Source organism: Pantherophis guttatus, chromosome 3, assembly GCF_059756535.1.
Source record: "Pantherophis guttatus breed Tessera chromosome 3, ASM5975653v1, whole genome shotgun sequence".
Lineage (NCBI taxonomy): Eukaryota > Metazoa > Chordata > Lepidosauria > Squamata > Colubridae > Pantherophis > Pantherophis guttatus.
In genome coordinates, this window is record NC_142065.1 from 180,750,127 (window position 1) to 180,765,194 (window position 15,068).

The 15,068-nt window shown below is 37.6% G+C and overlaps 1 protein-coding gene across 3 annotated transcripts in view; it reads right to left on the reverse strand.

Moving 5' to 3' along the window:
* The window catches only part of JPH1 (junctophilin 1), an 88,528-nt gene extending 73,666 nt beyond the window's left edge, over positions 1-14,862 (reverse strand). For 2 of the 3 annotated variants that reach the window (XM_034429988.3, XM_034429986.3), the window contains exons 1-2: positions 14,078-14,852; positions 7,842-8,595 (exon numbers count right to left, since the gene is read on the reverse strand). In XM_034429988.3, the coding sequence (XP_034285879.2) occupies positions 7,842-8,595; positions 14,078-14,456 (1,133 nt within the window). In that variant the 5' untranslated portion in view covers positions 14,457-14,852. Of the gene's footprint in view, positions 1-7,841; positions 8,596-14,077 lie in introns of all 3 variants that reach the window. The other variant, XM_034429987.3, reaches the window with a different exon arrangement.
* Between the last annotated feature and the right edge of the window lie 206 nt (positions 14,863-15,068).

The following is a 15,068-nucleotide window of genomic DNA, read 5'->3' on the forward strand; positions in this document are numbered from 1 at the left end:
TGCTCTGCAGCACTTTTTGGGAACTGAATTTCAGCTGCCGCAAACCCTTGCAAATATATGACATACAATGTTGTGGTATTGGATGGAAGAAACACCAGAAAGAAAATAAACCCTTACACTACCAAAAGTGTTAACTCACCAATATGCATATGACTATCCGTTAACATAATCTTGAAATTTCAAAACTTTATTATTTTTTTTGAAAAACCTTTATTAACACTTAAAATCCAAAAATACAAGTTAAAATACCTCTATAACAAAAATATATCCGTAATAATTATACAATTCAACGTCTTTCTGACAGTACTTAATTCTTAACTTTCTTCATCTATTCCCACATGTTCCTACTTAATCGACATATTTAATCACATTTTATATCTTATTTTGTTCTATACATTCCTTATTTTTCATTTCTATCCATTGATATCAATTATCCCAAGTTAAGTAATATTCCGAGTCTTCCTTATTGTTTAATTCTAAAGTAAGTTTGTCCATTTCTGCACATTTGAAAATTTCCGGATTATAATAATTTCAAAACTTCAAACTGACTTTCAGAATGGAGATTAAGAACTGTTTTAACACATGTTAGTATAATAATCCCATTATATCTCTGAAATTTATGTAATTGGAAAGCAAAGAGAAAAAAGAAAGCAAATAATAAATAATGAGTTCTGTTTGTCTAAAGACATTAATGGAAAAAGTATTAAAAATCCTTAAACCATTAAGGCTAATGGTTGATAATGTTATTTTGCACAAAGTAAGAATAGAAAGCAGAGCTGTAAGTTCTTTAATAACATTATTCAAATTTATCGTCTGTCCTATTGCTAAAATGTGAACATATTAAGTACAATATAGAGTCACATTTCTGAGGTATCTGACTACTAGTTACATTAAAAAAAAATTAACTCATTGTACTGTAACAATGTTAGGATTTGGATAGAATTCTACTATTTTAACTATTTAATTCCACAAATCCATGGGTAAAAATCAACAAATCTTTCACGACTTTGCTTATAGATCATTCAAGAACTGAATTTTTTTTACATGTTTTGCTTGTTCTTGACATTGTAATGTCCTAGATGCATTATGTTAAATGTGCTAGCATGGTTTACAAAATCAGGCAAAGCTGTATTAATAACATCAGTACTAGTTGAATGCTATTCCTCTGCATAATGTTCATACTGCAACTATAATAAGTAAAGCATTTTAATAATTTGTTTGGCACTACTCTTGAAAAAGTGGCCAGTTTAGTTTCTTGCGTCAAATAAAACTATCTTGCCAGCTTAATCCATAGTGGAAAGTTGTTTGCTCTGTGCTCTGCGCATAAATTCACATCATTCGGCAGAGTGAACTACTAACAGTCATTGAAGGAAGAGTATGAAATAGGTCTCAAACAAAATGTTGGAGGATACTGAAATTTGTCGACAACTAACTCCTATAAGTAATTGAAAACTTCTTAAATCCCTGAAAAGAAAGCAAATGATTCTTCTGCAGAAATCACTAAATATATACAGATAGTTTTTATGAGCAGCCTGGTTAATGTTATCATGTATGGATTGTAAAATTCCACATAATAAAAAGATACAGAAAATTCATAAAAGTCCATTTGTATTTTTTCTGTCCAAATATTTGTCCTACAACTAATTTGAAAATAAAGTGTACCAAACTGCAAAGTGAACTTGTTTGATAGTTCATCTGTCTTATTAATAACAAAATAATGTCCATGATTACTATGAGACTGCCCAGGACGCTGATTGTGCAACCAATTCTGGTACCAGTTATGTGATATTCCAACTCTTCTCTACTCATTCACTTTTCCTTCTCTGAGTTGTTAAAATTGTTTTCTTCCTCCACCTGTCTCCTTCGTTCTTTTTTGCCATTTAAAAAAAAGTCACAAATCCTTATAACCACCAAATTTTCTGATTGTTACAAGATGTAGTCTTTTTGACTATCCTGGAACCAAGAAAAAAAAAAAACAGGTGCAGAGGCACTGCATTGGGAGGAGGATAATGCAGTGATTGCACCTGGCTTAGACTGGACCAGGATTGGAAGGCATCTTTTGGTGCTTCTGGTCACTCTTCATAAATGGTCTACTATAGGGGTGTAAAACTTGTGGCCCACGGGTTGAAGGTATCATGCACTGGCCACACCCATGCCGTTAGCAAAGGGGGAAAAAAGTCACGATACATCATGTGAACCTGAGTTTGGCACCCCTGGTCTACTACATACCAAACTCCAGCGTTACTAGAACTTGCCTATCCTCACAATGACTGCTTAGATTAAGTATGTTTATGCATGACCATTATGTTACACTATTGTACTCCTCTTGCATTTGTTGAACACCAAGAGAGCAAGCAGGATCTATCAGCATTACAACCTCATCTCCTCAGCTGACATTAGTATCATTTTCGGAAAGATATAGGCACCACTTTGATGCACAACAAGCTACAGGTAGTCCTCGATTTATGACCACAATTGAGCCCAAAATTTTGTTGTTAAGTGAGACATTTGTTAAATGAATTTTTCCCCATTTTACAACCTTTCTTGCCTCAGTTGTTAAGTAAATCACTGCAGCTGATAGATAAGTAACCTCACTGTTAGTTAAATCTGTCTTTCCACTGACTTTTCTTGTCAGAATGATGCAAGAGAGAAATCACACGACCTTGGGACACAGCAACAGTCATAAATATGAACCAATTGCCGAGCATCTGGATTTTGATCACATGATCATGAGGATGCTGAAAGGTTGTAACTGTGAAAGACGGTCATAAGTAACTTTTTTCAGGAGGCCGTAGCTTTGTGGAGACAAGCTAAAAAGGCTAATTAAAAAATGTATCGTTTCCACTAACAAGGACAGAAATGGCTATGACTCATTTTATTTTTGTGAATGCTTCCTTAAAAGCATGGGCACCTTCACTTAAGCCAGTTATATGGTCTGTCATAAATTAAATTTACTCTAAGTACTGCTGGTATAACATACCAATAATAAAGCATCATCATCTTGTACCCTCTGATTTATATAAGAGGCCTATCATAATATTGTGTCCCAAGCTGCTTTAAGACCTAAATCTTCCTCTAATTTCACTGAAACTGTACAATCCACATAAACCAGGCTTGAAGGTTCCTCCTTCTTTTCTCACAAAGCTAGTTTCTGCAGATCTCCAATTGCCACTGAATTTATGATCATGACTGGATTTTCTCAGTAATGTCTTCTTTCACTAGCTAGTATAAACATTAGTCCTACTTTAACCTACATCCAAACATTGATATCTAGTCACACCATAAACGTAAGTCTGGTGTGTCTTTATCTAGTGCAGCCAGATTAGCAGTGAATGAGTGCGTTGTTCCCACCAGGCAAATGTGCATATGTAATTATGCAGCAAGTACACAACTTGTGGGGAAGCTGGAGTGGACCAAATTAAAGTGGAAAACTGGCAGACGAAAATTAAGAAACCCTTTCCACCTTTGCTTTTCTGCTTCATATGCTTTTTTTCAGATAAGCTTTTCTTTAAAGAAAATCTGGGTTTGCTATCTATACACAATAGCTCTCAGTGCGATTTAGGCTCTATTAATACAGTGCCAGTAATATAAGTAAGCACTTGCAGCATCCACTTTAAAGGCAGGCATGTGGGGGCTGATCTGTGTGGCAAAAGCAGATGTATGTGAAGAGCTGACCACCCAAAATTCCTTGAGAAAAGGTCTTGGCATGAAGTGTTGAAACCGACAAATGTCTTAGCAAATGGCCTCTATAACTAGCAGCTTCTGCACTGCTTAGTTACTAATTCACTGTGATTAGGACACAAAAGAAAAACCCTTCTTCCATGTGCAGTACAAACTACTGTGTTAGAAGACAATTGATAAAAAAAAAACCCCTTCTATAAAAATAGAAAATACTTCGCTTCTTTCAAAAGGGAATTCCAAACTATGGTGCAGATCTGCTACATTTAAAAGTCACTGTCTTTTCTTGATTCATTTTAGAATGAAAGCCAAAACCTTAAAAGATGTTTTAGATTCCAGTTTTAGAATCTGCTCCCAAGCAAATTTCATCTTGTGTTTATTTTATTGTTCCTTTGATACCAGACAAAGGACTGTGCAATTCTTATGTCGTTTTAATCTTTTTTTTTTATTGTCGTACTGTGGCCTTCAAATTAATTTTATACAATCTCATAATTAATTTTATATCTACTCTTTTAGTTTCTGCTTTTTAATAGCTTTTTAAATTGACTGGTTGATTTACTCTTTTTTGTCTTTATATTCCACATTAAGAATGATTCAAATTGATCTGGGAGTCAGAAAAAGGAGAGCTTATTCATGTATCTGCTTTAAGTTTGCCCATTTAAAAATCCAGTTCAAAATCCAGTGGGGAAAAATGATTTCTTTTTCATCCTCTCCTCATTTCTCACTTGAAATTATATATAAAAAAACTGAGATTCACAATGGGCAGACACAACAATGTTTAATCTGCACTGAGCTCAGTCATTTTTATGCATTCTATTTCTGTTTAACCTATTATATTTGCCTACATGTTGAGCGTGATCCCTACACACAGCTTTTAAGAATGATATGGAAATGGTATGTTGCAATTTTCTTCCAGAATGTATTGACTTCCCTGTCTAGCCAACCTAACTGGTTTTCTGACAAAGTCTAAATCCACATTCAAATCAGGTCAATCCTGTATATTTTCCCAGATCAACACAAATTTTCCCATACTCTACTAAGTTTTTGTTGGTTTTCATATAGTAGCATAATAGAGCTTGTTAATACTTACTGCTTCTTATGATGTTCCTCAATACAGATAGTCCTCGAGTTATGGCCACAATTGAGCCCAAAATTTATGTTGCCAAGTGAAAAAATGAGAAGTTAAGTGAGTTCACCCAATTTTATGACTTTACTTGCCACAGTTAAGTGAATCATTACGTTTGTTCAGTTAGTAACATGGTTGTTAGGTCAGTCTGGATTCCGCATTGACTTTGCTTGTCAGAAGATTGCAAAAGGTGATCACATGACCCCAGAACACTGCAACCATCATAAATATGAACCTGTTGCCAAGCTTCTGAATGTTGATCATGTAACCATAGGGATACTGCAACTGTCGTAAGTATGAAAAATTGTCATAAGTCACTTTTTTCAGAGCCATTGTAACTTTGAATGGTCACTAAATGAACTGTTGTAAGTTGAGGATTACCTGTATCTGTTTCTTAAAATGGAATTTCTTAGAATCTTTTCATTTGGAACGTGAGGAGGGGTATTTTCAATTCTTAGAGCCATAATAGATACCAGATTGGTTATCAGAAGTTGTAAATGTTCAAATACATCCCATCTCAGACATAACACTTCTTCACAGAAATCTAATTCAATTCCTTTCTTTCCAATGTCTACTGTAGAGTGCTGATATCCTGATGCCATTCATGGCAGGAAACCAGTAATATGATCACCACCAGGCAAATGATCATATAGTGCTTGATTTTATGCTATGAATGGCAGCAAATTGCCTCTCCCTCGTCCAGCAGCCAAATTCCCGAGGACTGTTTGCTCATACTGCTCAGCTGGCCAACAAAGAGAAAAGAGCAGAGTGTCTCTAGGACCACATTTTTTTGGTGACTGAAGATCATATGTAACACCTGTGCTTTACAGAGATGAATTAAACCTGCCTCTCTGAATACAAACTATCATTCACATGAAGAAAACATGCTTTTCAGAGGAAAGCTACTGGTTTCATTTTGACACCTTTTTGGTTTTTTTAAGATGCCAGGAAGTATGACTGAAAAAGATTAGGCTTTGAACATAGTTCTAAGTTAGAAGTGATCTAGCAAATTGCATATGAAACTGACTTTCACATACCAACTGATAATTATGAATATTTAAAAATTAACAAAATAAGTGTATTTTTTTAAAATACAAATTTCTAAATACAAGCCCACACTACACTTGGTCAAGAAAAAAGGGTGCACGATTTATCTGTCATCTAATAAAGATAACATGATTCTTGAACACATTAGTTATTTATATTTAATTAATTAATTAATTAATTTTAACTTTATTTTTTATATAAATTTATATGCAATTCCTGGTGGCTAACAAGAGTTAAAATACAATATAAATACCTGGCTAAATTAACAGGAAACACCATTCCTAGCTGAGTAATACAACATACCACATCCTAGCATGGGCTTGATCCTGACCCAATGTAATGGCACAGGTAGAAAAAACTGGATTAAGGCAATCCCTCAAACACCTTGATCCCACACCATGCAGGTAATAATTAGCATCTTGAATTGCATCTGGAAAAAACTTGAAGTCAGTGGAACTTATGCAACAGAAGGTGTAACATGATCAAAGCAAAACACATCAAAATTGCCAATGCTGTGCATTCTGGATCAACTAAAGCTTCTTGATGTTCTTCAAGGACAGCCCCATGTAGAATTCATTACAGTAATCCATTCAGGAGATGACCAAAGAATGAGTGACTGAGTGAAGAGCCTTCTAGTCCGGGAAAGGTACACAACATGAAACTGTATGAAGGTTCCTCTATCTATGCAGCACTGTGTGAGCAAGTAATGTTACCAAGCACTTATTTATAAAATCAAGCTATCGTGCAACAGTATTTATATAATCATGTACATTCAATCTCTAGATGCAAATTTAAAGTTGATTTTTACAAGTTAAATTTACTTATACCTGTGCTAAATCCTGTCATTTAAATAGGAATCTTCCTGATTCAAACCTTCTACATATATAGTGAAGCCACACTTAAAAAATATAGCCAATGGAGTTTATTTAATCTAAATGTCAGGGGTAAGTTGCACAAAATCATTTTACATAGGTACCATAAGCATATCCTTACAATCTATACTGCAGAATGTTTTTTGCCACGACTGCCAATACTGATTTTCCTGACTTTTCTGTATAACTCCCCAAATACATCTGAACAAGTCACAATTTCCTAAACCTGTTTGAAAGGTTTATCTTCCCATTAATAGGTTTTAATTCATGTTAACATAATACAAAAGTTACCCTGCAAGAGAAGATATTGAGGAAAAAACACATTTACCACATCAAAGTAGCAATTATCGGTATTAAAAAACTGTGACTTGACCAATATGAGCTACCAGAAAATACTCAAAAAGCTTTAAAAAGACTAGCCATTCCACTGATTTTGAGGGCCCTAATTGTGATTAAATCTACACTACACTTGATCTTAGCCAAAAGACCAAGAATCTGAATTTAAATCTTTGCATTTGCCTTTGTATCCTACTTTCAGCACAATTATTGCCACAGCTGCTAACAAAAGTATAAAATTAAAAATAAATGTCATGCTTTACTTAAGTATCCAAGATGCTCACATGACAAATTACATGATTGTCAAAAAAAAAATGTATTCTGATCTCACATAACTAGTACATCCCACATAATTCCTAAAATCAATCTAATTCACATCAATCTTCAGAATCCTTCAAAGAACACAGGCTAGGGAAGCTTACGAGAATGCTCAAGAGAAAAAGCCTTTAATCAAGTTAGCAGATACGCCCTTTATCTTCAGTGTCAATTGCAGGTTTAGTCAGAAAAAGAAATTGTGCCAAGAACCAGTGCAAGGGAAAAATACACATGGCTTAGTTTCTAAATAGATTTATACATTCTAGAGTGTCAACAATCAATGCTGTCAATATTGTGCAACCTCGTTTCAGCATGATTGTACAGCTTAAACATTTTGACCCCTTCTTTTTTACTTTGATATCCAATTTGATTGAACCAAATAAGTTCCACGCAAAAAAGCATAAGCTATCATTCCTAGCTATCGAGATCTTTCTAGTCTGTGTTATTAAAGCCAAGAATGAACCTACCTGGAGGTTGCAATTTCCACTTTAGTTCTAGCCATGGCAGCTGCACGCTGGGCACCTTCAAGTGCTCTTTCCACTTTTTCTTTAGTTTTTGTGTTCCTTATTGGTATAAGCTGCTTCCTTATTCCACGGACCAAAACATTGTTTTTATACTTTCCCTCTTCCTTGGTGCCATCAGGAAGCATAGTACATCCATACCCATGTCTCTTGTTGTTTAGCCACTCGCCTTCATATTTCATACCATTTGAACGCTCACTAATACCAAAGCCATTACGCTTGTCATTCTTCCATTCACCCATATAGGTTTCTGTGGTGGTAGCATCAACATGGTCTTCTACTGGAGAATAATCACAGTCCATATCTCCAAAACTAATGGTAGAATTGGCATCACTAGAACTAATCCTGCTCATGGCAGCATCACTCCTGACAGAGCTACGTTTGCTAGATATTGATGATTTTGATTCAGATTTTCTAAGTTTTATACTACCAAGAAGAGATCCTCTTCTGAATAGGCCTTTTTTCTTACTACCAACACTATCGGGATCACTGTGAAAATTCAACACAAACCCTCCTCTAGTTCCAGCAGGACTGTCTGCAGTGATATCATGTAGAACAGTGCCATTGCTCTGCTCGCTACGGAGTGAAGCTAGAGATGTCCGGAGGGGTGAACGGATCACAGTTGCCATGCCATAAGGAACACTTTGCCGCATACCATAGCCGTGTCTCATCCCTCCTGTCCATTGTCCCTGGTATGTACCTTGTCAAAGAAAAATAATGAATGAAATAAATAAATATTTGAAACTTTTATTCAAATGTATTCATCAGCAATCCACAAGATTCAACTTTTGTATTTTTCAACACAAGTATTTTAAGACAGCACCTGTAGACAATCACAAGGATGAACCTATAGAAATAATTTTAAGGAATTTAAGCATACATTTTACCATCTGGATTTTTTAGTAGTTTTTACAGTTAATATTGACATTGTTGAAATGTTGTTCATTGTACTTTTTGATGAATGACTTAGATAAAGTTATTATCCATAGGCAGCACTGAAAATAATAATTTATACTTTCTACTAAACATTTCCCACAGCTGAATCTCATATTTAACAGCACACAATAATAAAAAAACTCCTATATATAAGAGCCGTGGTGTCACAGTGGTTAAAATGCAGTACTGCAGGCTACTTCTGCTGACTACCAACTGCCCAGTAGTTTGGCAGTTTGAATCTCACTGGCTCAAGTTTGACTCAGCCTTCCATTCTTCCAATGTTGGTAAATGAGGACCCAGATTGTTTAGGGGCAATATGCTGACTTTGTAAACCACTTAGAGAGGGCTGAAAATCACTCTAAAGCTGTATATAAATCTAAGTGCTATTGCTATATAAAAATACTTGGTAATTCAATACTGTAAATTATATTGCTTTGTAAGATTTTGTATAAAGTAATATATAGTGACAGTGCTATCAAAAAGTCTACAATGCTGGGAAAGTTAGAAGGAAAAAGAAATTACTAGCAGCAAAGGAGATGGACACAATTACAGGGACAATGGATGTACCATTGGAAGACCTGAAGGACCAGGTTGGGGATAAAGTGTCATGGAAAAAATATATGTGGCCATTAAGAGTTAAAAACAACTTGATGACATATAATCAATCAATCAATATAACTGGAAAATGACCTTTTAAAGTAAGAAGTTATAATTCTCTGCCCATTTACTTGAAACAAGCCTCGTGAAATATATTAAGAATGTCTTAAGAAACTAGAGTAGGGCTGTGAGATATGAACATTCAACCTGTTTTTTAAAATCTTAAAACATTTTAAAGGACAGCTTATTAATTACAGGATATATTGAATATGACTTAATTTGAAATCATGTTTACAAGATACATAGCTATAAACACTGGGATCATGGCTGAAAAATATGTATATATCTATATTTTCTGGGTCTTCAAAATCAGAAGCATTGATCCTTGGATATGAATGAAATAAAAGAATGAGCTGCAATGGCTCTTAAGTAAATGCTGTAAGAAGATCACTACATATGTACACACTCACAAAAAGTACCATCTGGATAGTTATGTACCAGCAAACACTCAGAGAACTGAGCTGTTAAGCTATAAATGGGTCTTCCATCTGAGTAAGAAGTTGCATAGCATTTGGTCATCACACAGTTCTGTACAGAGTGCCAAGACAGAATAAGATAGCTTTAAAAATACGTTTTTTCTCTAAATACCGTATTTTCCGGCGTATAAGACGACTTTTTAACACATGAAAATCTTCTCAAAAGTCGGGGGTCGTCTTATACGCCGGGTGTAGCTCTCCTGTAACCAGGCAGACCAGCCTGAAAGGCTCTGACGAGCCTTAAATGGCTCTGGCGATCCCAGCTCTGGCGATCCCAGCTCTGACAATCCCAGCTGAGTTCCCTGCAACTCAGCTGGGATCGCCAGAAACCACGTAAAAGGGAAAAAGTTTTTTACCTTTTACTCTGAGGATCCCAGCTCTGACGATCCCAGCTGAGTTCCCTGCAACTCAGCTGGGATCGCCAGAAACCACGTAAAAGGGAAAAAGTTTTCCCCCTCCAGCTTGCTTACCTCAGCTGCTAATCGCAACGCTTGCCTTGCTTTGCTTGCTTGAATCTATTCAGGCAAGCAAGCAACTCCCTGCCTGCAATCAAGCAAGGAGTTAGTTGTGGACTTCAACTCCCAGAATTCCTCAGTCAGCAAAGCAAAGCTGGCTGAGGAATTCTGGGAGTTGAAGTCTACAAGTCTTAAAGTTGCCAAGGTTGGAGACCCCTGTTCTATTGGGTAAGATTTTTCCCCTTTGGGAGCTTTAAAAAAAAATAGTCAATTGGGGTTTTTTTAGTTGTTCTTTTTTAGACCTAGCCATTTAGGAAGCCCTTTAGGAAGTTTTAAATTTAGCTTTCATATAAAAATAAAAATAAAATAAAATAAAATAATATTGTGCAGCTTTCTGAGATTTAGTGTGTTTCTGTAGTGTTTCATTCCAACTACACAAACACACAAAATCTCACAAAGCTGTATGTGGAATTTTGTGTGTGTAAAGTGTGAAAGTTGGTTTTTTGGACTTTTTGTGGCTGTGTGAGGTTCCTGCTTGTTGCAGGGGCCATTTTGGGTCTAGCACAGCTGCTTTTACATTGTGGGTGAGCCAGTTGTGTTGTGTTGTGTGTGTTTAGAGTGTGAAAGTTTTTTGGGGGGGCTTTTTGTGGCTGTGTGAGGTTCCTGCTTGTTACAGGGGCCATTTTGGGTCTAGCACAGCTGCTTTTACATTGTAAGTGAGACAGTTGATGTTTTTTTAATTTTTATTTGGTGTGCATTGGAAGAGGGGCAGTCTTATATGGCAAGTATAGCCCAAACCCTATATTTTAACAGGAAAAGTTGGGGGTCGTCTTATATGCCCAGTCGTCTTATACGCCGGAAAATACGGTAGATTTGGATATAAAGTATTGTGAAATAATCTGCAAAGAACATTTATTGTACATTATTTATGCAATATTAATTGCCTACACAAAATAAATATTGCTATATTTTATTTACATATGTATTTTTATTTTGTCTTTTCTTAAGTGTGAGATGACTGTGAGATTAATACTTGTAACACACAACACTAGTAAAATATCTTTAGGTTAGAATATGTCAAGAATAGTTCTATAGCCTCCGATAAATGTTGTCACTGGAAACAAGCCAAACAGTGACTAGTGTTCAAATGACACAAATAGAGAGTGTCGTTGAAAGAATTATCTGAACAAGATGTACTCTCGCCTGAAGATGCTTGTTTGATATCCTTATATTCACTTTGAAGTCAGAAGAAATTGAAATATTAATTGCAAACATTTTTTCTTCTAAAATAAAGTCCTAGGATTAGGACTGGATATCATCATGCCCAAGAATATTGTTTTTGTCATATACCTAATATAAAATAATTGTTTTAAAAGAATTTTTATAATAAAAACATGCAAGATTCACTACAAGTAAGCCTACAGAGAAAATATTTTACATCCACGGCCGTCTTAACAGGACAAAACGTATGACAATTTTTTTATCTGGGCTTATCATAGTTTATACACATTTTAACAAGGAATTAATTCATGATATCCAAGAGAACATTAAAGCACAATCCTATATCTAAATTCTGTATGTGTAAATGAAGATCAGAACTGTAATCCTTTTCACTGATATTGTCTATGTCCTGCTGGATGAAAACTATTGTGGGAAAGGGATTGATACTGTACATTGTGTGTTCTGATCACATTCTGTGCTCCCTGTGTCTTCCTATCATTTCAAATTTTTAGCAGGTTTGGGGGCAAGTACAGCATTTAAAGTATTTACAACTTTCTGTGTTGCAAGTTCCTTCATCGTATCCACTGCTTAATGGTCATGACTGCTCCTTTTAAACCATAAAGAGACAGGTGTGAAGGTGAGACTTTTACTTTTCTACCTAGATATAGCCTTATCTGGGGGAGGGGGGGGAGGGGAAACGACGACTCACAATCCAGTGCTTTTCCGCGATGGGGAAGCAAGTGACCAGAGAATTGCACTCTAACATTTTTATTAATATTTCTAATTAATTAATTAATTCCATATAAAATGATGTCCTGTTCATTTAAAGAAAGTAGTATTGAAACCACTGATAAATAACAAAGAGATTATTGCAGATATATTTCTATTCTCCCTGTTAAATGTCATTTAATAGAAAAAGGGGGAAAAAAACAAGAGACAGTCCTAAAGATTCCTAATTAAACCCTCCTTAATTCCAGATGTTAACCATATAGACTGATTTCAATTATCTCCTATTACACTAAATACCTGAAAAAATCTCATGCATTCACAACTTCATCTGTATGAAAAAAATTCTGATCCCATTTGATTTCAGACCTGAATAACAGAGCCCTGCACACCCTGACATGTAGTGAGAAAAGAACTGTAACCTACTTTATATTTCTAGATCTTCAGTATCTACATGGAACCGTTCAGTGAGATCAGCTGAAATTTTACACTCAGGTGCCATCAACGTACTTATAAAACCCATATTACTTCTTTCAGCATAGCAGAAACAGTGAATCAATACAATCAGGATATTGTAATATACCATATTAAGGCAAGCCTATTGAAGCTTAACTCCAACAGGATAGTAGATTTCTAGCTGATCAACTAATGTAGATAGTTGATCGGCTAAAAATATCAGGCATTAAATTCCTTTTTATAATTTATTTTAACTCTGATTGGCTCCAATGGCTTCCATTTCTTTTACCCTTACTTTTATATTTTTATTGAAATGGTATTGTTGATGGTGTGCTCGCTACAAATTTTTCAGTACTTACACTAAAGGTAAATGTATAGTTGACAGCTCTGCTGTGTGTTATCTCATCCTAAAAAAGTTGGCTGGTTGTGTGGACTCTACATCAAAGCTATTTTTATTGAAATCAATATGACTGTCAAAGTATGGCTTGTGTTATCAATATTCTATCAATAATAGCCAGAGCAATAAATTTCTCACAATTTCCCCTAAGGAAAATTAAGAGCAACGATACCAACTTTCGTAATTAACGGTAAGAAAATTTTGCACTTACAGTGCAGCTTAATAACTCAGAAATTCTTTGGCAAGTGTTCCTGAGGATGACTTAAGTGAAATTCCAAACTGAAATCAGAGTAGCCACATTTAGTTCTACTAATGGAAATACTGCTCAGGGAGAAAGTGGGATAAAGTACCTTGGAAATTCCTGCTAAATTTCTAGGTGTCAAGCTAATATTTTTGACTCTCAATAGTTTAACCACAGGGAAAAAAGTAAAATGATGGCAGAATACCTCTACCAAAGTGTAAAAGATCTGTGAATGATGCTCAGAACTGTTATTAAATCCCCGGCTTTGCTATGGTTGGAGCCCGTTTGTATTTCTTCGCAACTGCCTTATCGATTGACAAAAGTTTATTCCAGCAGGGAGTGTATACAAAACTTCTTTGAGAACTACAGGTCTCCAAGAATTCATTTGAATGCGCTTATTCGTAGCAGATGAGACTTTTTTTCCCCCTAAAAAAATAAAATAAAATAAAACTGAAAGCAAGAGAAACCAAACGCATTACCTGCTGAACTGAGCGCACCTTCACACTCTTGAGCCCCGCGGTTGCACACGCCCGTGTGGAAGAGCAGCGCTTTGCACGCCCCAATGTGCGCCGGCCCCGGGCGCCCCCTAGCGGCCGCTCCTCAGCTCACCCACTCACCTCCGTCCCCGTAGGTCTCGACGCCGTAACCGTCCTGCAGCCCGTTGCTCCAGGTGCCCTCGTAGCGGGCAGGGCTGGTGAGGCTCTGGCGCACGCCGTAGCGGCCCTTGAAGCCATGCGACCACTCGCCCCGGTACATCCATTTGCCCTTCGTCTCCACGCCCAGCCCGTGGCGTTTGCCCTGCGCCCAATACCCGTGGTAGGTGTTGCCGCTGGGCCAGGTGTAAGTGCCCACCACCTCGAAGCCGTGCGCCCACGAACCCGCGTACTCGCCCTGCCCTTTGGGCCCGGTGCAAATGCCGTGCCCGTGGGCTTTGCCGTCCTCCCAGCCGCCGCAATAGGTGCCGCCATCGTCGAAGTCGAACCTGCCGCCCGTCATTCAGGGGGAGCGGGGCGCGCCCGGGCCGAGATTACTCCTTCGCCACCTCGCGCTGCTGCTGCTGCCGCCGCCGCGCGCTGCGTTCCCCGCCAAGGTGCCCGCGACAAATGCCGCGGCTCCGTCCCACTCAGCGATCTTCGGCTCGGCACTGACTCCCGCCCTCGGCTCTGCTCCTCCCCTCCTTGCCCGTCCCCTCCTCCCGTCCTCAGCCCTCGCCGTCCGGCTCTACCCCGGGCGAAGGAAACGAGCAGGAGGCGCGGCGAGCGAGGCGGAGCCCGCAGGGGCAGGTGTCTCAGGAAGCGCGTGAGAAAAGGCTGGTTCCGGGAACTCGAAAGCAAAAGCTCGCCAGCCCCGGTCCCTCGAGTTGCCATCTGGCCTTAGGGAGGGCGAAACTCTGTGTGTGTGTGTGTATTGGTGTGTGTGTGTGTGTGAAAGAGAGGGGGGCGAAGTCGGGAAATACGCTTGCGCAGCCTTTTGGCCACCTGAAACCCCCGGGGTGGACTGGCTCCCACCTGGGTATTTGGCCATCTCAGAGCCCCTGAGTTAGGAAAACATTTGGCAAACCTCTTAGGCTTCTTTCTCTGAGCATGAGCAGAGCTCCTTTTCCCTTCC